The sequence below is a fragment of the Crocuta crocuta genome, unplaced genomic scaffold (assembly GCF_008692635.1).
Source record: "Crocuta crocuta isolate KB4526 unplaced genomic scaffold, BGI_CrCroc_1.0 scaffold267, whole genome shotgun sequence".
Taxonomy (NCBI): domain Eukaryota; kingdom Metazoa; phylum Chordata; class Mammalia; order Carnivora; family Hyaenidae; genus Crocuta; species Crocuta crocuta.
In genome coordinates, this window is record NW_027531899.1 from 1,245,053 (window position 1) to 1,267,384 (window position 22,332).

The 22,332-nt window shown below is 54.5% G+C and overlaps 2 protein-coding genes across 3 annotated transcripts; one reads left to right on the forward strand and one right to left on the reverse strand.

Annotated features, from left to right (window-relative positions):
• Positions 1-3,397: 3,397 nt before the first annotated feature.
• LRFN1 (leucine rich repeat and fibronectin type III domain containing 1) lies at positions 3,398-12,726 on the forward strand. 2 transcript variants are annotated; one of them, XM_077773922.1, is made up of 4 exons: positions 3,398-3,431; positions 5,835-5,889; positions 6,302-7,744; positions 10,917-12,726. In XM_077773922.1, the coding sequence occupies exons 3-4, from the start codon at positions 6,339-6,341 to the stop codon at positions 11,821-11,823; spliced, it is 2,313 nt and encodes a 770-aa protein (XP_077630048.1). In that variant the 5' UTR covers positions 3,398-3,431; positions 5,835-5,889; positions 6,302-6,338; the 3' UTR covers positions 11,824-12,726. The 2 variants fall into 2 exon arrangements, with proteins under 2 accessions (XP_077630048.1, XP_077630047.1); XM_077773921.1 differs by having other exon boundaries at positions 3,405-3,516.
• Positions 12,727-20,544: 7,818 nt separating this feature from the next.
• On the reverse strand, positions 20,545-22,044 carry LOC144239734 (interferon lambda-1-like). Its single transcript, XM_077773899.1, has 5 exons — positions 21,874-22,044; positions 21,617-21,688; positions 20,925-21,068; positions 20,736-20,819; positions 20,545-20,643 (listed from the first exon to the last, which is right to left on the reverse strand). The coding sequence occupies exons 1-5, from the start codon at positions 22,042-22,044 to the stop codon at positions 20,545-20,547; spliced, it is 570 nt and encodes a 189-aa protein (XP_077630025.1).
• Positions 22,045-22,332: the final 288 nt, after the last annotated feature.

Below are 22,332 nucleotides of genomic sequence, written 5' to 3' on the forward strand. Positions count from 1 at the left end.
TGGGATGGGGCCTCCTCATCTGGCCCCTGGGAGGAGTTGCTGAAGTCATGTATGTGAAGCACATGGAACCATTCCTGGCGCACAGTAGTAGCGCTGGACGTGCGTCCACTTTTGCTGTTGTTACTATTCTCTCTCCGTGCTCCCAGCCCTGGACCTCCACGTCCCATGAGGGAGCCCCAGGACCCAGGGCAGGAGATGGCGGTGGTGAGAGGGGTAGTGATGTTGGAATCTGAAGACTGAGGGCGGGATCGTGAGTGTGTCTCAGCGGCATCTAAGGGTTGTGAGTGGTGTCAAGGTTTACTAGAGGGGCGGCTCTGCAGAGATGCCCTTGATCTGGGCGTGGGGGGCGGGCAGGCTTTGTGCCATGATGTGACTAGGAAGACTTTAGAGAAGGGGTTTGGCAGAGAACCTTGATTAGGACCCCAAATTGGAAGGGTTGGGGCTGCCAGGGAGCTAGGGGATGGCAATAAGGCGGATTTAGAGGGGAGGTCTTGCTGGGTCTGGGGGCCTGGTGAGTATCTCAGAAAAAGGTGGAGGGTGGCCTCAGATATCAGTGGGATTTGGGGGAGGGGCTAGGGGTCAGCTATTGAATAGGAATTGGGCAGGAAAGGCGTCTAACCAAGGAAGGAGCAAGAATCGTGGTCTCCATGGAAGTCACAGGGAAGGGGAAGGGTCTGCAGAGTCCAAAAGAGAGACTAGGAACAGGAAGGATGCAGGGATAGAATCTGGGGGCAAATCAGGTGTTCTGAAAACCACGGGGTGCCTTAGAGGGGAGCATGATCTAGGGTCTGATGGGGGTAATGAGGAAAGTTAGGGAGACTAAGAGACATTTTGGGGTCCCCCTAGAAGTTAGACGTGGTCTGGAGTCCCTATTGGGGGTCAAGTAATGGCTTGTGGAAGGACATGGCTGGGGTCTCCGGGAAGCAGTAGGATAGGATTTGGGTCCCCAGAGAGAGTAAGACATGATCTGGTGTCTCCCTAGCTATTGATATATGGTTTGGGTCCTCTCTGGGGCGTGGTCTGAGGTCTACCTGAATGTTCTGGTATGATTTAGGGTCCCTGATGGGGGTGCTCTGGATGCCCTTAGGTGCTGGGATATGGTCTGGGGTCCCCGATGGAGTATGGGGCAGAGTCCGAGGTCACCAAGGAGAGTAGGACATGGTTTGTGGTCCTGGTGGCTGTAGGACATGGTCTGGGTCCTCCAAGGAGGTAAGGCACGGCCCGAGGGGTATTGGGACGCGCTCCGAGGTCTCCGCGGGGAGATCCGAGTCCTCACGCCAGTTGGGGCGNGTCCGGCCGCGCGCGTGTGTCCCCCGAGCGGCTGCTTCTCTGGCTGTGTGTCTGGGGGGCTGTCGCGCGCCCATCGGAGGGGCTGTGTGCAGGTGTGTGTGCGTGGGTTGTGTGCCCAGGTGTGGAACCCTCCCCCCCCAACGAGTGTGTGCGCGGGGCCGGCTGCGCTGGGTGTTTGTGTCCAGGTTGGATGTCCATCCGAGGGTTTATGTAGCCGGGTGTGCCCGTTCTGGTGTCCATTTGTGTGTGTGTGTATGTCTGCGGGTTGTGTGTCTCCGAGGGTGTGTGTCTGTGCGTCCACGTCAGGTTCCCGGCCGGGGGCTGGGGCTCGTTCCTTGTGGGTCCAGGCCTCCGTATGGGTTTGGGGGAGGGGAGTTTGCCGCTCCCTCGGTCTGTGTCAATTGGGGGGGTCCTCAGCGGTCCTTGGGGGAGACGGCCATGTCTTCCTCTTCCNCCGCAGATGTGGGCCGGAGTTGCCGGCATACAGATGGCCAGGCCTGGGGACCTTTGGGCTGCCAGTGGAAGGATTGCCTTGTGCCGGGGCTCTGGGACTCGGTCCCCCAATCCTTTGAGACTCCACCTGCTGAACTCTGACCTCAGGCCCTGGCTTGTGCCTTGGTTGGGGGTTGGGAGGATGTGCTGGGAGGGAAGGATGTTAGGGTTTCTGTGGCCTGGGAAGCAGGTGGGGTGGGGGCACCTCAGGGCTAGGAGGGATGTGTGTTCATGACTGCATGTGAGTGTGAATCTATGCCTATCTGTTGACTATGCTACCATGGTTCAGTATTTTGTGTGCATTTTGGAAGTGTGTAAATCCCTCACAGGGCTGCTGTGTGAGCCTGTGTCTTAGGAGTGCACAGACATCCCAGAATGTCTGTGCAAGGTGAATCTTTTTGTGCCTGTGTGCTTGTGTGTCAGTTTTGTGTGTCTGTGTGTGCTTGTAGTTCTGTGTCATGTGTGTGAGCTGTGTATCAGCAAGTATGTGCATTTGTGCCTCTGTTGGTGTGGGGATGTATCAGTTTTGTGACCATGCATCAGGGGGATATGTGAAGTTGTATGAGTGTGTATGGGTGTGTTTGGGCGTTAAAAGGATGCACCTGTGTGTCTTTGATTGTGCAAGTGATCATATGTCATATGTATGTGCCCCTGTGTGTTGGCCAGTGTGCAAGTGTTTATCTGTTATAGGTGCACGTATCCAATTGTCTGCAAGAGGGCACATCGGTTTCTCTGTTGTGCGTCTACGTGAGTATATATGAATGTGCAAGGGAAAGTCAGTGTTGTACATGTGGTTGTGTGCAGGCGTGTCAACCTTGAGGGTGTGGGTCTATGTTGTGAGTCCATTTATGTGTCAGTGTTGGTCTCGGGATTGGTCTGTGTGCAAGGCATAGGCACACATGTGCCTGTCTTCCTGGCATAAGGCTGACCCCACTTCTTGGCCCAGTGAGATTGGGGCCTGTGTGGTGTGACCTGTGTTATGCTGGGGCCCATCCAGGGGGGTCCCAAGGACACAGATGTGTCCACACGCTGGGCTAAGAGGCCATGGAAGGTGGGGGCACACATCGTACTGGAAATCCAGATGTAGAGACTTGGGCCCACGTGGGTTTCGGCATGTCCACACATGTTGGTGTGACAGTGGCGTAATGGCAAGGATGGGGACCGCTGGCTCTTTCCTACCCCCGGTGCCACTCAGCTTTTTGAAGTTGGGGGACTGGGATGTGGACTCTGGAAGGAAGAGACTGGGAGCCTGGAATCCTGATCTGAGGAGGCTGCCTGGGAAGCCAGATTCCTGGGTCTTGAAAAGGGAAGAAAAATTGAGACCTGTACTTGAGTTGGAAGGAGGAGGGGGCTGGGGTTCCTACCTCTTGGGCCCACAGAGCACAAAGGGTTAACGTCCTGGACTCCTGGGTTTTGGAGGGTGAACAGTCCTGAGACCCAGACTCCCTGGATTCCAGTAATGACTCGCTGGGTCTGTCTGAACCTGTGCACAGCCTGCAGCAGCAGGGCCGAGAGAATGATCACACCGGGGACTTCCTTGGCTGAGATGGTCTCTGAGGCGGGTCTTCAGAGAGGAGCCAGAAGGATGCTAATAGGCTCATTTTGTTCCTTTGCAGGTACCGGCCCAGGCCCTAACTCCCTGCAGAGAGGTGAGTGGGGTCCCTCAGGCTGGGGAGAGAGATGTGGAGTGATTGGGCCCGTTCTGAGCCAGCTGGAGGCCTGGAGCCCTGCCTGGTATGGATTTCAGGGCAGGGCATGGCAGTGTCCAAGGGGCCCCGGGGGGGGGGGGAGGAGGCGGGGGTGGAGGGGCCATGACAGCAAGGTCAGGAGCATCCTGTTTGGATCAGGGCTCATGGTAGAGCCAAGGCATGGGTGGTAGGTAGAGATTTCAGGCCTGAAAGTCTCCCCTCTCTGGGGGGGAGGGGGGGAAGGTGATTGGGACAAGGAAGTCTTCCTAATAATATGAGTAGAGAGTACAGACAGTTTCATGATATCAAGTGAACCCTGCATTTGGAGAGAGGCATGGACATGGTTTACCGTTTTTTGTGTGTGTGTGTGTGTGTGCGTGTGTGCATGAGGGAAGATCTCCCGGTAGACTGACCGGCTGGTGGCTGAGAGAGAGCCAGAGAAAATGATACAATAATAATAATAATAATAATGATATTAATAATAGCTGCTAACATTTATGTCGTGTTCAGCGTGTCAGGAACTATTCTACACGTTACAGTGTATTGTCTCTGAATCCCCATAACAACCCCATGAGGTAGGTGCTATCATTATTCCCATTTTACAGAGGAGCACCCTGAGGCACAAAGAGGGGAAGTCACTTGATTCAAGTCACGCAGCAGGGAGCTGGGGTGTGAACCCGAGCGCCGGATTCTTTCTTGCAGTGCTGCACTACCTCTCAATAAATGTTAGCTGTTTTCATTGCTCTTATTCGAGTCCCACCCCAGCTGTGGGAGGGCAAAACTGGGTATTTCTGTTTCACAGATTGGGGTTCTGAGCCTGAGCGGCCCCACAGGCAGGCAGGTGCAGAGCTGCGCCTCCCAACTCAGGAGATGTCACTTTTGTGTTTTCAGAGTTTGATGGCAGGCGGGGCGCAAGACAAATTAATGGTGGGGGCCGCTCAGAGATGGCGGGACGTCCGGCCTCTGCCTCTTTTTCTCTCTCCAGCCCAGGCACTGTCTGTCTCTTATCTCTTCCTCCGTCTTGGTCTCTCTCTGTAATCTCTTAGGATCTCTTCCTGCCTCTCCCTCACTCTTCCTCTCCCCATCTCTTGGACTCAATGCCCTTTTCTGCCTGTCTCCTTTCTTAGTGCTTCAGTTTGTCTTGGTGTCAGGCTGGCTTCTTGCCTTTGCACCTTTCTTTCAGAGTCTTTCTCTTTTCATTCATTCATTCATTCATTCATTCATTCATTCATTCATTCGTTCATTCAAGTAAGCTCTTTGCCCAATGTGGGGCTCGAACTCACCATGTTGAGATCAAGGGTCACATGCTCTACTGACGGAGCCAGCCAGGCACCCCTCAGATTCGTTCTCTTTTTGGCCCTTTGTCTCTCTCTCTCTGACTCTGTCTCCCTGGGTCTGCCAGTCCATCTCCCCCCTTGCCCACTTGTCTCTCCGTCTCTATGCCCCTCTCTCTCTCTGACTCTCTTGGTCCCCCTCCCCAAGGGCTGAAGGATCAAGGCCACAGCAGCCACAGCCCCAAACTGCAGATCCCTAGGAGGTGGGCCAGCAGGGACTAGGTGCGGGGTGGGGTGAAAACAGTTTCAGGGACGCCCCCTTCCCATCTTTCCCTCTTCACCCCCCCCACCCACCNATGCCGTGGGCTGCAGCCGCCGCAGGGAAATCCCCGCCGGAAGGTTTTGCCTGGAGCAGAGGCATAGCGTGAGTGTGTGAGGGTGTGTGTGAGTGTGGGCACGTATGGGGCTCTGTATGTGCCCACTGATGTGAGCGTGGAAGTCTGCCCGCTGCTTGGGAGCCCATCAGAGCCCAGGATGAAACCAGGTTCAGAGAAGGACTTCCCAAGGCTGAGCCTGAAGACTGCTGTGTTTTTCTCAGCGCCTCCTACCTTCAGATTCCCTCTGCCACTCCCAAGTGTGTGTGTGTGTGTGTGTGTGGGTGTGGGTGGGGGCGGGGGGGTTATCCTTAGCATTTACTGAATACTTCCTGTGTGTCAGGCCCTGTGCTCAGTAGCCCCCGTGAATGAGCCCTTGCAACAACCCAGTGAAGATGCTGTGATTGTCATCCCGTTGCACAAATTAGGAAATTATGGCCTAGTTAGGGGAAATCATTGGTTTGCGGTCACAGAGCTAGCAAGTGGGGAGCCAGGACTTGAACCTGAGTCTTTTTGATTTCAGAGCACTTACTCTTAATAATAATGCACAGACTTCTATGCCTGGCACATAGTGGGCCCTTGATGATCATGATGAGAATAATTACCAACGTGTATTGAACACATTTTAGGTGCCAGGCACGGTTCTAAGTACACTATGCTCATTAATCTGTTTAATCCTCACAGAGGTAAGGCCTGTTTTTATCTCCATTTTGCAGATGAGGAAACCGAGATTCAGAGAGGTTCAGACACTTGCCCGAGGTCACATAGCTAGTAAGTGTCGGAGCTGGAATTGGAACCCAGGGATGCTGGCTTTGAAATCCATGACCTTAAACCCTAGTCAACCCTGGGATTTAAAAATATTTCCTGGGTACTGGAAGGCCCAGACTGGGCCAGGTGTCACTGGACCCCTCTGGTTGGGAAACCATGAGAGGTCTGGGTCTCTTAGAGGAAGGTCAGAGTTGGGATTAGGACCCTGGGGGTGGGGGCAGTGTAATTTACCAACCAGCATGGAAATATTGTCTGTTAAGGACAAATACATGCCAGGTGATGATCAGTCCTGCGGCTGTTGGGCCCCAGATGTCAGGAAGGCAGGGGCCTGGGACAGACTTCTAGTAGGACATGGTGGGTGGCCAGGCTGGTGGTCAAGCCCTGTGCCTGGGTAACCCGTCTCCTTCCCTTGCAGGTCTCACGCTCCGCTCCTCCCGTCTTCCCTCTGCACCATGGCTCCGGGCCCCTTCTCCTCGGCGCTCCCCTCGCCGCCACCTGCCGCCCTGCCCTTTCTGCTGCTGCTCTGGGCCGGGGCATCCCGCGGGCAGCCCTGTCCTGGCCGCTGCATCTGCCAGAACGTGGCGCCCACGCTGACCATGCTGTGCGCCAAGACCGGCTTGCTCTTCGTGCCGCCGGCCATCGACCGGCGCGTGGTGGAGCTGCGGCTCACCGACAACTTCATCGCGGCCGTCCGCCGCAGAGACTTCGCCAACATGACCAGCCTGGTGCACCTCACCCTATCCCGTAATACCATCGGCCAGGTGGCCGCCGGCGCCTTCGCTGACCTCCGCGCCCTGCGTGCCCTGCACCTCGACAGCAACCGCCTGGCCGAGGTGCGGGGCGACCAACTCCGCGGCCTGGGCAACCTCCGCCACCTAATCCTCGGCAACAACCAGATCCGCCGGGTCGAGTCGGCCGCCTTCGACGCCTTCCTGTCCACCGTGGAGGACCTGGACCTGTCCTACAACAATCTTGAGGCCCTGCCGTGGGAGGCCGTGGGCCAGATGGTGAACCTGAACACCCTCACGCTGGACCACAATCTCATCGACCATATCGCTGAAGGTACCTTTGTGCAGCTGCACAAACTGGTTCGCCTGGACATGACCTCCAACCGCCTCCATAAACTGCCCCCCGACGGGCTCTTCCTGAGGTCCCAGGGCTCAGGGCCGAAGCCGCCCACGCCGCTCACGGTCAGCTTCGGCGGCAACCCGCTGCACTGCAACTGTGAGCTGCTGTGGCTGCGGCGGCTGACCCGAGAGGACGACCTGGAGACGTGCGCCACCCCCGAGCACCTCACCGACCGCTACTTCTGGTCCATCCCCGAGGAGGAGTTCCTGTGTGAACCCCCGCTGATTACGCGGCAGGCAGGGGGCCGGGCCTTGGTGGTGGAGGGCCAGGCGGTCAGCCTCCGGTGCCGCGCCGTCGGTGACCCTGAGCCCGTGGTCCACTGGGTCGCCCCCGATGGGCGGTTGCTGGGGAACTCAAGCCGGACCCGGGTTCGGGGGGACGGGACGCTGGATGTGACCATCACCACCTTAAGGGACAGTGGCACCTTCACGTGCATTGCCTCTAACGCCGCCGGGGAAGCGACGGCTCCTGTGGAGGTGTGTGTGGTACCCCTGCCTCTGATGGCGCCCCCGCCCGCTGCCCCGCCGCCCCTCACCGAGCCTGGCTCCTCTGACATCGCCACGCCCGGCCGACCTGGTGCCAACGAATCGGCCGCTGAGCGCCGGCTCGTGGCGGCCGAGCTCACCTCGAACTCGGTGCTTATCCGCTGGCCGGCCCAGAGGCCCGTGCCTGGCATCCGCATGTATCAGGTCCAGTACAACAGCTCCGCGGATGACTCCCTTGTCTACAGGTGGGTGCTGCAGTCCCGGGCCGCCTCCTCCAGGGCCCCCGCTCCCAGCTGCCTACTCCCTTGGTCTTCTCGCTCAGCTGTGGTTCTTAGAGGGCCACACGGCGTTGTCTTGGGCCCTCATTCCCCTGTCTCCTTCTATTTCTGTCTCACTATCTCTTTCCGGTTTTGTTGCATTTAGTAAATCTTGGTTGAGAACCCACACAAGCCAGAGGAGGGCTGGGCACTGGAGTTACAACAGCGAATGTGCCCAGCAGCATCCCTGCTCTCTGGGGTTCACGGTCTGGTCACTCCTGGCCAAGGGTGTTTGACTCTGTACCTGGTCAGTTGAACATTTTGGAACATGAAACATACTCACACGCTCATGACTGACCCATGCCAGTGTTAGCACACCAGGTACATTACAGAACAGGAAACAGAAGGTATGAGAAAAACATAAAATGATCATTTGATCTTCTCCGCTTTGTTGTGAAGCAATGAGGAGGTCCCCTCTTGTTTTATAGACACCCCTAAGTTATTTCCACCGTCCACTGGGTTAGAAGCCCTTGCGCTGGTGTGGACAGATCTGTGCGGTGTAGACAGGCATTGAAGGGTTACTTTCTCCCATCATCTCCGTTATTCTCTTGCTTTTGCCTCTGTCTGGCTGTACTATCTCTCCCTCCTGCCCTTATTAGGCACTGAGCCCCCCTGCTCTGTATGAGGCCCTGTGCTCTCTTTTTTGATCTTCCCGACTCTGCCAGGAGGTAGTGATGATCCCCCTTCCCATTTTATAGACAGGGAAACTGAGACTCAGTGGGCGGGGGGTGGGGAGAATCCCTTGCTCAAGGTCACGGAGGAAGTGGCAGAGCCAGGATTCCAGCCCTTACCCTTCTAACTCCTAATTGTGCCCTTTATACACTGAACACACATTTACTGAGCCCCTACTGTTTGCCAGGCAGGGATTAGGGGAGAAGGATAATACATTCCAGTCAATAACTTTTGGTTTCTGCGACTCTCCACTTCCCTGTTTCTTTTTCTTGAGCTCTTGGCCTCTATGTGGTGGGGTGAGGGGAGGTTCACAGACCCTCAGACCATGCATGTCTGCAGATGATGGGGTGGCCCTCTGTCCCCAGCAGGGCAACAAACCCCTGGTCTCTTCCTTTCCCCTCAAGGCCACAGTTCCAGTCCTCTGTCCCCTATCGCAGATGCCTGTGCTACAGTGCTGCAGGGGTTAACCTCCTCACTGCTGCCATGGGCGGAGGTGACATCCAACCAGAAGCCTGCCCTGCTGCTTGCCTGGGTCTTCCAGCCAATTACAGACACATGGGCTGAAGCTTTCTTAAGGAGCTAGCTTCTGCCCTTGAAAAGTGGGGAGCCCCTAGCAACTGGTTACTTTGGGGGGAAAGGAGCAAGAGAAATCCAAGTCTCTTTGGGAAGAGAGATGGCAGGAAGAGTAAGGCTCACAGCCAGGGGCCCAAGGTTGGAAGGGGTGGGGGGCAGTGTGTGAAATGGCATGTGGGGGTGAGTTGGAAACGCGGGGTAGGCCATTATGCGGGGGGGGGCTTACTTGAAATCTTTTGTTTTGAAGAGGGTGGCTCTTGGTATAAGGCAGCGGAGGTGGGCTTCAGGACCAGAGGTAACAGAGGTGGCTTGTTAGAAGGAATGTGAAGTTGCTTCAGGGCAAGAGGCCTGTGGATGGGGGGCGTGGCCTTTCAGAGGAGCTGGAGCTCCTGCCACAGGGTCTTGGGGAAGACAGGTGACAGTCCTTGTCTCTGGTGACCCACTATGAGTTTTATAGGTGGGGGGAGCTTGTGAGGTTGAGTGCTGGGCATACGCATCCATGTGGCAGTGGCAGTCGTGGCTTAGCCAAGGCTGGATATGGCCAACGGAACAGAAGGGATGTGCCCAACCGAAGAGGGTCAAGGCCTAGTGGGAATGGTCTTACAGATGGGAAGAGTGCCGCTGGCAGTGAAGTGTGAGCCACAGCAAGTGTTACGGGCCAGCACTAGGTGGGGTGCAAGCTAATGATGATGAAATTATCCAGTGCCAGGCTTTAGGTGTGTTAGCTCATTCATACTTCACACTTTCTCTATGAAGAAGAAATTCTTACTATCTCCATTTTGGGGAAACAAGGCACAGAGATGTTAAGAGATGTGCCTGAGGTCACAGAGCTAGCAAAGGACAGAGGAGAGACTCAAACACAGGCTCCCAGGCTTTGTCAGCATAACCACTTCTTTGCACAGTCCCTCATTAGAGGGCAGGGGCCTATTGCAAGAAGGTGGCACGCTTGGTTGGTTACCTTTGACGCGCTTGTGGATGAAACTTACCCTGGGGGCATGATTTCGACAGCTGGTGGTGTGGGGCACAGCACGAACACAAGGTGATTGACTGCAGGACGTGCAAAGAGCAGACATGGTCCCAGGCACAGTAGGGAAACCATCTCTAGGAGGCCCTGTGGAGGGCTAGGAAGCCACCCGTCAATCAGAAGGGGCGTGGCCTATGGTCAGGGCCCCTTGGTGGCTGGGAATATGTAGTTGAGGGGCTTGGAAATAGACAGAGGCAGGTAGATGTATGTATCCAAGGTGGGATGTGGAGATGTGGGGCATGGCCTATATCTGGTTTCCCAGAAAGGATGGGGACACATAGAAAAAAGGACCTAGAAGAGCATCCATTGTCCTGTTAGGAGTAAGACAGGGGGTGTGAGTTGACCTCAGTGTCCACTTGAGTGAGGATGGGACATGCAGGAAATGGGAGGTGGGCTATACTATTGGGGCCCCTTAAAGGATGGAACTATGTAGATCAGAGACCCTGAATGGCAGTTGTCCCAAATTAAAGGCGTGCTCCTTAGGGGCAAGACTTAAAAGCTATAGCACTCCTCCCAGGCAGGGGCCAGGATAAGTAGATAAGGGAACACGAATGACAGATAGTATCCTAGTAGGTGATGCGACATCACAAGGCGTGTTTCTGAGGTCTGGGCTTGCACACGATGGTCGGTTGTAGCCCATAGCAGGGGTCCTGATAGGATGGAAATGTGTTGCTTGAATGGCTGCTATCGACCCATAGAGGGTGAAATATCGGTAGGGACGCATGGTTTGGTCCCTATTGGTCACCATGGGCGGGGCATGCAAAGGAAGCGGTACCATTCATAGCATTCATAGCGGAGCTAACACAGCGCTGATGCCGTCCCCTCCCGCAGGATGATCCCATCCACCAGCCAGACCTTCCTGGTGAATGATCTGGCAGCAGGCCGCGCCTACGACCTGTGCGTGCTGGCAGTCTACGACGATGGGGCCACTGCACTGCCCGCCACGCGAGTGGTGGGCTGTGTGCAGTTTACCACTGCCGGAGATCCCGCGCCCTGCCGCCCACTGAGGGCCCATTTCCTGGGTGGCACCATGATCATCGCCATCGGGGGCGTCATCGTCGCCTCGGTCCTGGTCTTCATCGTTCTGCTCATGATCCGCTATAAGGTCTACGGCGACGGAGATGGCCGCCGCGTCAAGGGTACCTCCAGGTCGCCTCCGCGAGTCAGCCACGTGTGCTCTCAGACCAACGGCGCAGGCGCATCGCAGGCCCCGCCCCCGCCGGCGCAAGACCGTTATGAGGCGCTGCGCGAGGTGGCGTCCCCAGCTGCTGCCGCTTTGGCGGTCGAGGCGAAGGCCACCGCCGCCGAGATGGCTTCCACGGAGCCGGAGGCCGTCCTCGGACGCTCCCTGGGCGGCTCAGCCACCTCGCTGTGCCTGCTGCCGTCTGAGGAAACCTCTGGGGAGGAGTCTCGGGCCGCGGCGGGCCCTCGGAGGAGCCGTTCCGGGGCTCTGGGGCCGCCAGCTTCGGCGCCCCCCACTCTAGCTCTGGTTCCTGGGGGAGCCCCGGCCCGGCCGAGGCCGCAGCAGCGCTATTCGTTCGACGGGGACTACGGGGCGCTCTTCCAGAGCCACAGTTACCCGCGCCGCGCCCGGCGGACAAAGCGCCACCGGTCCACGCCGCACCTGGACGGGGCCGGAGGGGGCGCGGCCGGGGAGGACGGAGACCTGGGGCTGGGCTCCGCCAGGGCACGCCTGGCCTTTACTAGCACCGAGTGGATGCTGGAGAGTACCGTGTGAGCGGCGGGCGGGCGCCGGGACGCCTGGGTGCCGCGGACAAACGCCCAGCCACCCGGACGCTGGGGCAGGACTCGGGGGAGAAAGCGCGGCGCGGAGAGACGCGCCCTTCTCCTCCCTGAAGGGGGCGAGGCTGCCTCGCCTGCTGCTCTTGGCTGCGCCCCCGGGCCCGGGGGAGCTAGGGGGCAGGCAGCCGGGCCCCCCTCCTCCAAGGACTCCTCGCCCCCTCCTGCCCCTCCCCCCGCGCGCTCGCGGACCTCGCTGGAGCCGGTGCCTTACACAGCGAAGCGCGGGGAGGGGCAGGGCCCCCCCGACACTGCAGCACTGAGACACGAGCCCCCTCCCCCCGCCCGGGACCCGGACCCGGGGCAGGGGCGAGGGGCCCATTTCTTGTATCTGGCTGGACTAGATCCTATTCTGTCCCGCGGCGGCCTCCAAAGCCCCCCACCCCCATCCGATTCACCTCCCTGGTCCCGTCGGGTCTGGCTTGGGGTCCCCCTCTCTCTGTTCCTTTCGTCTCCGTCCCACCCTCTGTCGTCTTTGTCTCCTGTCTCTGGCCTTCCCTATCTCTCTCTCTCCTGTCGTCTCTTCTCCCTCCCATATCTCGTCCAGTCTCCCTATCTCTCCTGATTACCTCTTCCCACTACACACACTCCCGGGCAGGTCCCACCGGAAGGACCAGACTCTCCCCTATCCCTTCCAATTTCCCCAAATAAATCCCCACATGAACAAGATCCAAAACCAAATCCTCCCCTCCCTGCCGGAGCCGGGACCCTCCGCCGCAGCAGAATTAAAGTTTTTTCTGTGTCTGAGGCCGCTCTGGCTGACCTCTGTGTGTCTGTGTGTTTTAGGGGGTATGTGTGTGTGTGACCTGAATTAACAGCATTAGGACTCAAGTGAGAAGGAAGGATGGCTCGTTGTGACCAGGGAGACTTGCAGATAGTTTCCTGTTGTAGAGGTGAGTAATAAAAATAATAGCTAACATTTAGTGGGTGTCAAGCACTTAAAGGCGTTTAATCCTCCGAACAACCCTGGTACATCTGCACTGTTTATCCTGTTTTGCAGATGAGGAAACTGAGCTCAGAAAAGTAACTTACCCGAGGTCACGTAACCAGAACAGGAGGTAGCAAAATCGGGTTTTAAAAAGGCAGGCATCCTGACTTCTGAGTCTGTATTCTTAACCATAGAACTCTACTTCTGAGCAGCTGGTGGATGTCCATTCCACACATGGGCATTGTGCTAAGCACAGCTCAGCGCTCTGAGGTCAGACAGCTAGCTGTTTGAAGTGGATATGTTTAATCCCATTTTACAGCCAGGAATCTGAACCAGGGAGAAATGAAAGTGACTAGCCCAAGGCCCCCACGTGAGAAAATGGGGGAGCTGGCAATTTGACCTCAGTACGCCTCACTACTATACTATATTGCCTCTGGCGTCTGTCTGGAAGCCAGGGAATGGCCCTTCCTTACCAGAAAGACCTTACTTAGCTGAGCAGGGGTATCCAAAGTCAGCCTGGGGAAGGGGATGAGGCAAAATGCTCGTTGGTCACTGCATGGAATCTGAGAGATCCTAGGTCCGCTGGGAACACAGAGAATGGTGTGTGGGGAGGAGTTTCTCAGGTGAGACTGAGGGCTATGGCTGGGGAAGGGCAGTTAGTCCAGTGGGGGTGCCCCAGCCCTTGGCGGGGAGGGGGCCTGCTGTAAAAGCTCCTCCCTGATCCTGGAGAAGGAGGAAGAAGGCTTCTTGCCAGCCAGGGGCCCCCTGAGGCCTGGGGAGGAGGAGAGCTTAAGACAGGAATAGAAACAAAGCAGGAGGGAGGGGGATGATCTGGGCAGACACGGTGGGAAGCAGCAAGGACAGGAAGCACCAGGGACTCACACTCCAGAGGCTCCCTCACCCAGTGGCCCAGCCACACTCCTCTATCTCAGTCATCACGACTCCCGGCTGCGGAGGGCTTCCCACACGCCGGGCACTGAGCTCACAAGCCCTCCCTGATGCAAGTAGAGAGCGTGCAAGCCAGTGCCCAGCAAAATGGAGTCACTCAGATAGCATGATGGCATTTATACGCTGCAACAGATGTGTGTAGTGTGTGCGTCCGATTCTCTAGAGGAAACTGAAGTTTAGAGAAGTTGAGGAGCTTGCCCAAGACCCTACAGCCACCAAAGGGCAGAGCCGCATCGGAAAGCGGACTGCCTTCAAATCCTGCACACCTGACCATCTGACTATATTGTCTCTGATTCACCCAATAAAGCTTTCTTGAGCAGGTACCGTGTGCCTGGCCCCGTGCAGGGGATACAACAGTGAACAAAATAGTTAAACAGAACAAGAAGCCCCTGCCCTGTGGAGGAGCTTATATTCCACAGGCTGGGGGTGGGGGGTGGGGGAGGGTGTGACAGTAAACATGTCTGGTGGTAAATAAGTGTCATGTAAAGAATGAAAATGAGAGAGGACAAGGACTGAGTGGGGAGGCCTTCAGATCAGGGGCTCAAAGAGTATGGTGCTGGAGCTGAAGAAATCCATTGTAGGAAGGGGCAGGGAAAAGCATTTCAGGCAGAGTGAATGGCACATGCAAAGCCCCTGAAGGAAGCATGTGCTTGGTGTGTTGGAGGTAGTATCTCTGGACTGGAGGCGGGAGGTGGGGGGGCGGAGAGTGGGAGGGGGAGAGGTGGGAGAGGTGAGCAGGGAAACAGATTCTAAAGAGCCGTGTGGGCTGGGGTCAAGAGCCCAGATTTTATTCTCAGAGCTGTGGGAAGCCAGTGGAGGGTTTCCTGTAGAGGTACTGTATGGTCTGATTTCTGTGGAGACCCCAGCTTTGGGGTGGGGTGTACATGCCTTTGAAACCGAATCCGGAACTGCCATCTCAGTTTGGCATCTACCCACTGATACCTCTGGGGCCAACACGGCCCCCGATTCGGCCCTTTGGACAACACTCCATCCACCTTCCTTCACCTGTAACCCCTTCATTTTAGTAGAGAAGTATTTATCAATGTCAATGCCATGCTTGATTTTCAAAATTGAGAGCTTTAAGGGGCACCCGGGTGTCTCAGTTAAGGGTCTGACTCTTGGTTTCCGCTCAGGTCATGATCTCACAGTTTGAAAATTCAAGCCCTGCCTTGGGCTCTGTGCTGACAGCTCAAAGCCTGCTTAGGACTTCTCTCTCCCTCTCTCTCTGCCCTTCCCTGGCTCTCTCTCTCTCTCAAAAAAAAATTAAAAAAAAATTAAAAATTGAGAGCTTTAAACCCAAGGAACAGGTATACTAGGAGAGAGAGGGCATAGTATCATCCAAGGGAAATGATTGAGTATCTCTTCTGTGCCCAGCCCTGCTGGGCACTGAAGACCCAGCAGCAGCTGAGACAGACCCAGTGCCTGCCTTCCTGGGGCCCAGGGCAACCTCAGCCGTATTGCTGTAAGAAGCACAGGAGGCTGTGGGAGCCCAGCAGAGCTGACCCTGACCAGAGATTCAAGGACATGTATTAGTCTGAGTCTTTGGGTAGTGAGTGACAGGAGCTCAGCTTCCCTAGATCACACATAAAAAGTGGGCATTGTTGGCTCATATATCTGGGAAGCAGACAATGAAGAGTAGAGCTACAAGGAACTTGGCCTTAGAGACTGGAACCCAGGTTCAATTCCACCAGACGCTTTTCTCACTCATTTCTCCTCTATGCTTCTCCCAGCTCAGATTCATGCTCTTCAACCACATGTGGTGGGGGCAATGGCCATTTATTTACAGACACAGACTTGATGCTTCAAGACCCATCGCCTAAAGGTAAAATGGCAAAAAACTCCTCCAATCCTAAATGAAAAAACAAATCAGGGAAGGGCTCTGATTGGTTTGACTGGAATTACATACCACCCCAGCACTGACTGTAGCATCTAAAGGACTGTAATTTTTAAAAGTTTATTTATTTATTTTGAGAGAGAGAGAAAGTAAGTGGGGAGGACCAGAGAGAGGAAGAGAGAGAGAATTCCAAGCAGGCACCACACTAATAGCATGGAGCCCAATGAGGGGGCTCGAACTCACTATGAGATCATGACCTGAGCTGAAACTGAGAGTCAGATGCTTAATGGACTGAGCCACCCAGACACCCCAGGAATGTAATGTTTTGACTGGCCAGGTGGGGGTCATGGGTCTGGGTGGTGTGACCTGGAGGGAGGGGGTGGGGAGTACCAAAATAATAATTAGGTTGAACCATATGAAATCGCCAGTTTTGTAGGTTAGAAATGGCAGAACCTTGGCAATTTCACATGGTTGAACCTAAATAGTCGCCAGAAAAGTAGGCTGGGAAGGTTTTAGCCAGATAAAAGCAATAGGAAGCCCAGTGCACCGTGCAGAAAGATTTTTGAAGGAGAAGGTGATGTTAGGTGAGACGTAAGAGATGAGTGGGAACTAGCCGGGTGAAGACTTTGTGGTGATAGGGGAGTAATAGCCTATGTCTGAGGCGCAGGGAACAGCTGACACAGAGGCTCTCATGATGGGCGGGTGTGGGGTCAAGGGAAGGCTTGCCACTGTGCTCTGGAGATGGTGTGCTCCGATCGAGCAAACCTGACTCCTGTGTCCAAGCAAATGAAGGAGTAGGAAAACGGGGTCATTCCCCAAAGGAAAACTGAGGCGTTTTACCAGGATAAATGGATGCTGAACAGGCAAAACCAAAATACATCAAGTTCAAACAATTTTGTAAGGCTTGGCATTTCCCAGAAGGGATTTGCAACCTTATTTCCATTACAGGACTCATATTGAGGAGGGTCATAGGTCAAAATTCAGGTATCTCCTAGGCTCTATGCCCGACATGGGGCTTGAACTCATGACCTTGAGATTAAGAGTTGCATGCTCTACCAACTGAACCAGCTAGGCACCCCATGGTATTAAATATTAACTACCTTCTCTAGGTTCTATGCTGGGCATACAGAGACGTATTTGTGAAGGTATATTTGGCTGTGAAAGACAGAAAACCCAATTAATATGACTTAAGACATGTGGTGATATCATTTAACAAGAAGTCTCGAGGTTTGGAGATCTGATGTAATGGCTCATCGATATCACCAAGGACCCATTTTCCTACTCTTCCATTCTACCTTCCTTAGAAGAATAGCTTCGTATGCTAGGCTTGTTGCCTCTTGGTCACAAAATGGCTACCGCAGCTCCAGATGTCACAACCTCATACGAGTGAACTGAGCAGGAAGGAAGGGAACAAATGGGAGAGTTTTCTTTGTGTTAGGGAAGAAAAAAAATTCTAAAATAATAAGAGTAACAGCAATAAACACAATTATGGGGCTTAACCTATGCCGAGAACTGTTTTAAATTCTTTACATAAATTAAATCATCTAAGAAGCCCTTCAGTCGGACGGCCATTCCGAATGCAAGGGAGTCCTGAGAAGCAGGAGTCAAGCAAGGGGCGAGAAATTCATGCCATGGGCTGGGCAACTTGCTGCCCCCTTCCAAACTGGGGCACTGTCACTTGCACACCGTATAATACCCTAGAGGTGGCTAAGGGGTTGTGTGTAATTTCTGGAATATGACTGTACTCATGACCTTTGTCTCCTAACTGAGAAAACACGTGAGAACGCAACAGAGTAAGTGTTAGAAGCTATGGGGATATTTCTGAAACCCCTGTCATGTGATAAAAACTCAACCAGTTGGGGGGCGCCTGGGTGGCTTAGTCGGTTAAGCGTCCGACTTTCGCTTAGGTCATGATCTCGCGGTTCGTGGGTTCGAGCCCCGCGTCGGGCTCTGTGCTGACTGCCAGCTCAGAGCCTGGAGCCTGCTTCAGAGTCTGTCACTCCCGCTCTCTCTGACCCTCGCCTGCTCACGCTCTCTCTCTCTCTCTCCTAGAAATAAATAAAACAAAAATAAAAACAAAAAAACTCAACCAGTCGGAAACCTCAGTGAGCTACTCTTGGTAATAAATTTCTTGTAACACGCCTCCCAGTGATTGCGATGGGCTGGTGGCTGTTACACTATTTCCAATTATGTATTGCTTCACAAAACCCCAAACTTAGTGGCATAAAACAAAAATTATTTTGTTACGCTCCCAGGTTGAGTGGGTCGGGAGCTTGATCATGGGACAGTGGGGATAGGGGATGGCTTGTCTCTGCCCCAGCTGGGCGCTGCAATCATCTGGACCCTTCTCCACTCACGTGTCTGGTTCCTGAGCTAGGATGGCTTCAAAACCGAGCTGAGCTGGGACTGTCATGTGGTTTGGGCTTCTTGAATCCTGGCAATTGGGTTCGCATGGGGAGAGTCTGAGAACTCATGTTCCAAGAACGCTAAGTGGACTTGGTGTTGAAAGTCACTCGTCTTGCCTTCCACTGTACTCTATTGGTGGAAGACGTCACAAGTCCAAGTTCAACAATGGGGGAGCATTGACTCCACCTCTTAAAGGGAGGAATGTCAAAGAATTTGTGGCCACTTTTAAAAAGTCACAGCACATACCAGGCATGAATGGGGATGCCAGTGGACTATTTAATCTCTGGTATTGTTAGAATCAGAATGCACGGTGGCCACACATTGAAGTGGATCCTGGAACCGCCCCATCCCCCATCCTTTCTGCAACAGGTACTAATTCTTTTTTTTTTTAAGTTTATTTATTTATTTTGAGAGAGAGAGAGCACATGCACAAACACTCAAGTGGGGGAGGGAGAGACAGAATCTCAAACAGGCTCTGCAGTATCAGCACAAAGCCTGATGCAGAGCTCGAACTCACGAACCTTGAGATCATGACCTGAGACAAAGTCGGATGCTTAGCCGACTGAGCCACCCAGGTGGCCCTAATTCTTTGGGTTCTGAATTGTGGAGAGGTCTAGGGATTCCAGGGGCCCAGGGTGAGATGGAATGGGTGGGGCTAGTTCATTCTGGTATTCTCTCTCCATAGGGCATGTTTTCAGGGAAAGGCCTTCTTTCTAGTAACAAGGGTGAATTTTGATTAGTCCAACGCTATCTTTTTTTTAAGTTTTATTTTTATTTTTTTTTATTTCTAGGAGAGAGAGAGAGAGAGAGACAGCGTGAACAGGGGAGGGTCAGAGAGAGAGGGAGTCACAGACTGAAACAGGCTCCAGGCTCTGAGCTGGCAGTCAGCACAGAGCCTGACACGGGGCTCGAACCCACGAACCGCGAGATCATGACCTAAGCGAAAGTCGGGCGCTTAACCAACTAAGCCACCCACGCGCCCCGATCTTTTTTTTAAGTGTTTTTATTTATTTTTTTTAGTAATCTTTACACCCAACATGGGACTCAAATTCATGACCCTGAGCTCAAGAGTCACATGATCTTCCTACTTAACCAGCCAGACTCCCCTAACGCTATCTTTGTAATTATCTTTCTTGCTACTGATTGCCTTAGGGTTGGGCAGGTGACTGAATTCTAGCCAAGAAGACAAGCATGCACATCCAACAGGGAGTTTCTCTGGAAGGTGAGACTGTGGGAAAAGAGCCAAGGCCCCAGAGCGGAGGCAAGCTATCCACATCGGGCCTTGTCCAAATTCGTGACCCACAGAAGCTGTGAGCTGTTCTACTCCATTAAGTTTGAGGTGGTTGGTGATGACTTGGAAGATATTGTTTGTGTACGACAGCTGGAGCTGTGGCTGCCATCTTGAGACCATGAGGTAGCCAGAGTAAGCATCAGCCAATAGGGGCACCTGGGTGGCTCAGTTGGTTAAGCATCCGACTTCGGCTCAGGTCTCGATCTCATGGTTCATGAGTTCGAGCCCCACATCGGGTTCCATGCTGATAGTGCAGAGACTGCTCGGGATTCTCTCTCTTTCCCTCTCTCTCTCCCTCTCTCTCTGCCCCTTCCCCGCTCTCTCTCTCTCCCCCCACCCCCCCCAAAAAATCAGCCAACAGAAATGGAAAGAACCTGGGGTGCCTGAGTGGCACAGTCAGTTAAGCATCTGGCTCTTGATTCTGGCTCAGGTCATGATCACAGGGTTCGCAGGATTGAGCCCCACATTGGGCTCTGCTTGACAGCACAGAGGTTGCTTAGGATTTTCTCTCTGCCACGTACACACGTGTGCATTCTCTCTCTCAAAATAAATAAATAAACATTAAAAAAAGAAATGGAAAGAACTTGGTTCCCCAATAACATTGTTGAATATTAATTAATTAGCCAGTCCTGGAACTCCCCGCCCCCGCCCAGCTGACTGTTTCTTATTTGTGATAATGGAACCCGTTTTTGCTTTCCCCATTTGAGTTGGCTTTCTGATACGTATTACAGGATGAATCAGCTTGATTGGTCTAGACCTCCATCTGTCCTAAGTACCCATGGAAGAGAGGGCTATCCAGTTCCCACAGACAGGGATAGACAGAGAGACATATAAACATGTGCTTAAGGGCACACACCCCTGCACAAGTGGGCGTGAACATGCCATTATGCATTTTCACTCAGATTCAGGTTCAAGCAGATACTCAGTTAAATCCATACGGGCACCCAGCCAAAGAAGTCAGTCACACATAAATATACAGTTACCCATTTCACCTGCACCACACAGACATCCACATGCAGTCACAGACTCACAAGCGTACATGCACTCAAAGATCCACCTATCCCAGAAGGGTCCAACTCCTTACTGTTTATTGATGCATATCGTATAAAAGTAGAAAAACAAGCATTGCTTTTGGATCTAGGTCAGCGCCACAGGTCAATAAATAAGGGGCGAGAGGAAATAACTTAAGGCAGGGGCTTCACGCATAAATAAGGTCTGGGGTCCCAGATGGGCTGGGAGTGGGTCTGGGTCCTCAGACACACAGGTCTCCACTGGCGACACATTCCAGGTCCTTCTTGAGGAGGCGGAAGAGGTTGAACAGGACGGAGGCCTCGAGGCAGCCTTGAGACTCCTGCGAGAAGAGAGCGCGGCTGCCATTGCTGGGGTGCCCACCTCCCCCCTTACACAGGGCCTGGGCATCTGTCCCCTTCTCGGGTCCCTCACCTTCTTCGAGGCCTCGCGGAGCCGGTGCAGCCAGTGGTGGAGGCGGCCTTGGGGCTGGGGGCCTGGTGTGGGCTGAGCTGCCACCTGGGGGCAGAGGAGGGTGGCGTGTGAGGCAGGGCCTGGGGCAGGGGGGTGAGGTCCCACAGGCCCAGAGCCCTCGAACACGGCCTGGGTGCCCCCAGCACTCACACAGGCCTGGAGCTCAGAGTGGATGTGGCGCAGCGTGTGAAGGGGCTGGTCCAGGATGTCCCCCTGGGTCGCGTCAGCCATGGTCCCCAGGACCTTCAGCGTCAGGGCCAGCTCAGCCTCCAAGGCCACGGGGCGCTCCCACACCTGCGGAGAGGTGAGAAAGAACAGGTGAGGAAGTGTAGGCAAGAAGGCCCAGTTAAGTGGGGACAGGTCGGGAGTGCAGGGAAGGAGGGCAGGCGGTTTGTGACACATGTGACACAGGATCGGGGATGGGTCAGGCGAGAGGGAGGCAGGAGAAGGGTGCAGGCGAAGAGTGTACAAGCGAAGGCGGAAACATAAGGGAAGATACAGGTGTAAAAGTGAAATGGGACAAATGAAAGGTGGCTCGCGGTGGTCACGGAAGCTTGAAGAGATGGGAGTGAAAAGGAGAGAAGCGAGAAGGAATTAGGTAAGAGCGAAAGTGATGGGGACAGGTGAAAGTGACAGGGACGTGGGGACAGGCTGAGAAGTGGTAGAAAGAGACCCAAGGGAGGGACCCAAGGGAGGGACGGGGTCAAGGGAGCAGTTGAAGAAGAAAGGGGGGTCGGGGGAACACAGGACAGGTGAGGAGAGACCAGACACGAGGAAGCACAGGTGAGGTAGAGGAGGTGAGGGGCCAGGTGCAGGTAACGGTGGCCTCACTTCAGACTCACCCGTAGCTGTCTCAGGTCCCGGTTTCTAGGGAAGGGGCGGGCAGTGCAACTCCAGCTTTTCAGCGAATTTTCCTAGAGAATGAGAGGCGAGATGAGCTCCCAGGAGGAGGGCTGGAGGCTAGCCCACAGCAGCAAGGATGAAGGTGGGCTGGAGTTTAATCCATAGCAGAAAGGACAGTGGGTTAACTGTGGCTGAAAAGTGAGAGGCTAGCCCATAGCGGGAGGGTGGAGGTTAGCCCACAGCAATGGGGACTCACCAAAGCATCCTTGGCCTTCTTGAAGGCCTCCAGCTCCCTTGGTGACAGAGATTTGAACCGGCCAATGTCACAGCCCCTCCAGGCTGTGGTGGGCCTGGAAGTGGGGACGGGGCCTGCTCTGGCCAAGCTCAGGCCTGCAGTCATCAGCACGAGGACCCATGCAGCAGCCATGGCCAAATAGCAAGCAACTTGTTCTCTGGCTGCATGGCTCTCCTTTTGAGCCAGGCTAGGTGAGCAATCGTGCTGATGTGTGTAAAGTGAAAAGGCAAATGGAAATTGCGGTTTTCACAATGGCTTAAAAGGCATGAGTGGGTGGAGCCAGCTGGAACCAGGTGAGCTCACACTTGTGGGTGGGGCCAGGTGAGCGCCCAGCCTTAAGAGATGGAAAGAGAAACCGAAATTTGAAATTCGATCCCAGGAGGAAACTAAGGAGTCCCTGAACCTAGTGTGGGAATTCCT

What these genes read in the sequence shown, in the direction of transcription:
- LRFN1 (XM_077773922.1), top strand. Translation starts at nt 6,339, where the DNA reads ATGGCTCCGGGCCCCTTCTCCTCGGCGCTCCCCTCGCCGCCACCTGCC. An exon ending in GATGACTCCCTTGTCTACAG is followed by an intron (nt 7,745 to 10,916) that starts GTGGGTGCTGCA and finishes CCCCTCCCGCAG; the next exon opens with GATGATCCCATCCACCAGCC.
- LOC144239734 (XM_077773899.1), bottom strand. Translation starts at nt 22,044, where the DNA reads ATGGCTGCTGCATGGGTCCTCGTGCTGATGACTGCAGGCCTGAGCTTG. An exon ending in GGGACCTGAGACAGCTACGG is followed by an intron (nt 21,069 to 21,616) that starts GTGAGTCTGAAG and finishes ACCTCTCCGCAG; the next exon opens with GTGTGGGAGCGCCCCGTGGC. An exon ending in ACTCTGAGCTCCAGGCCTGT is followed by an intron (nt 20,820 to 20,924) that starts GTGAGTGCTGGG and finishes CTCTGCCCCCAG; the next exon opens with GTGGCAGCTCAGCCCACACC.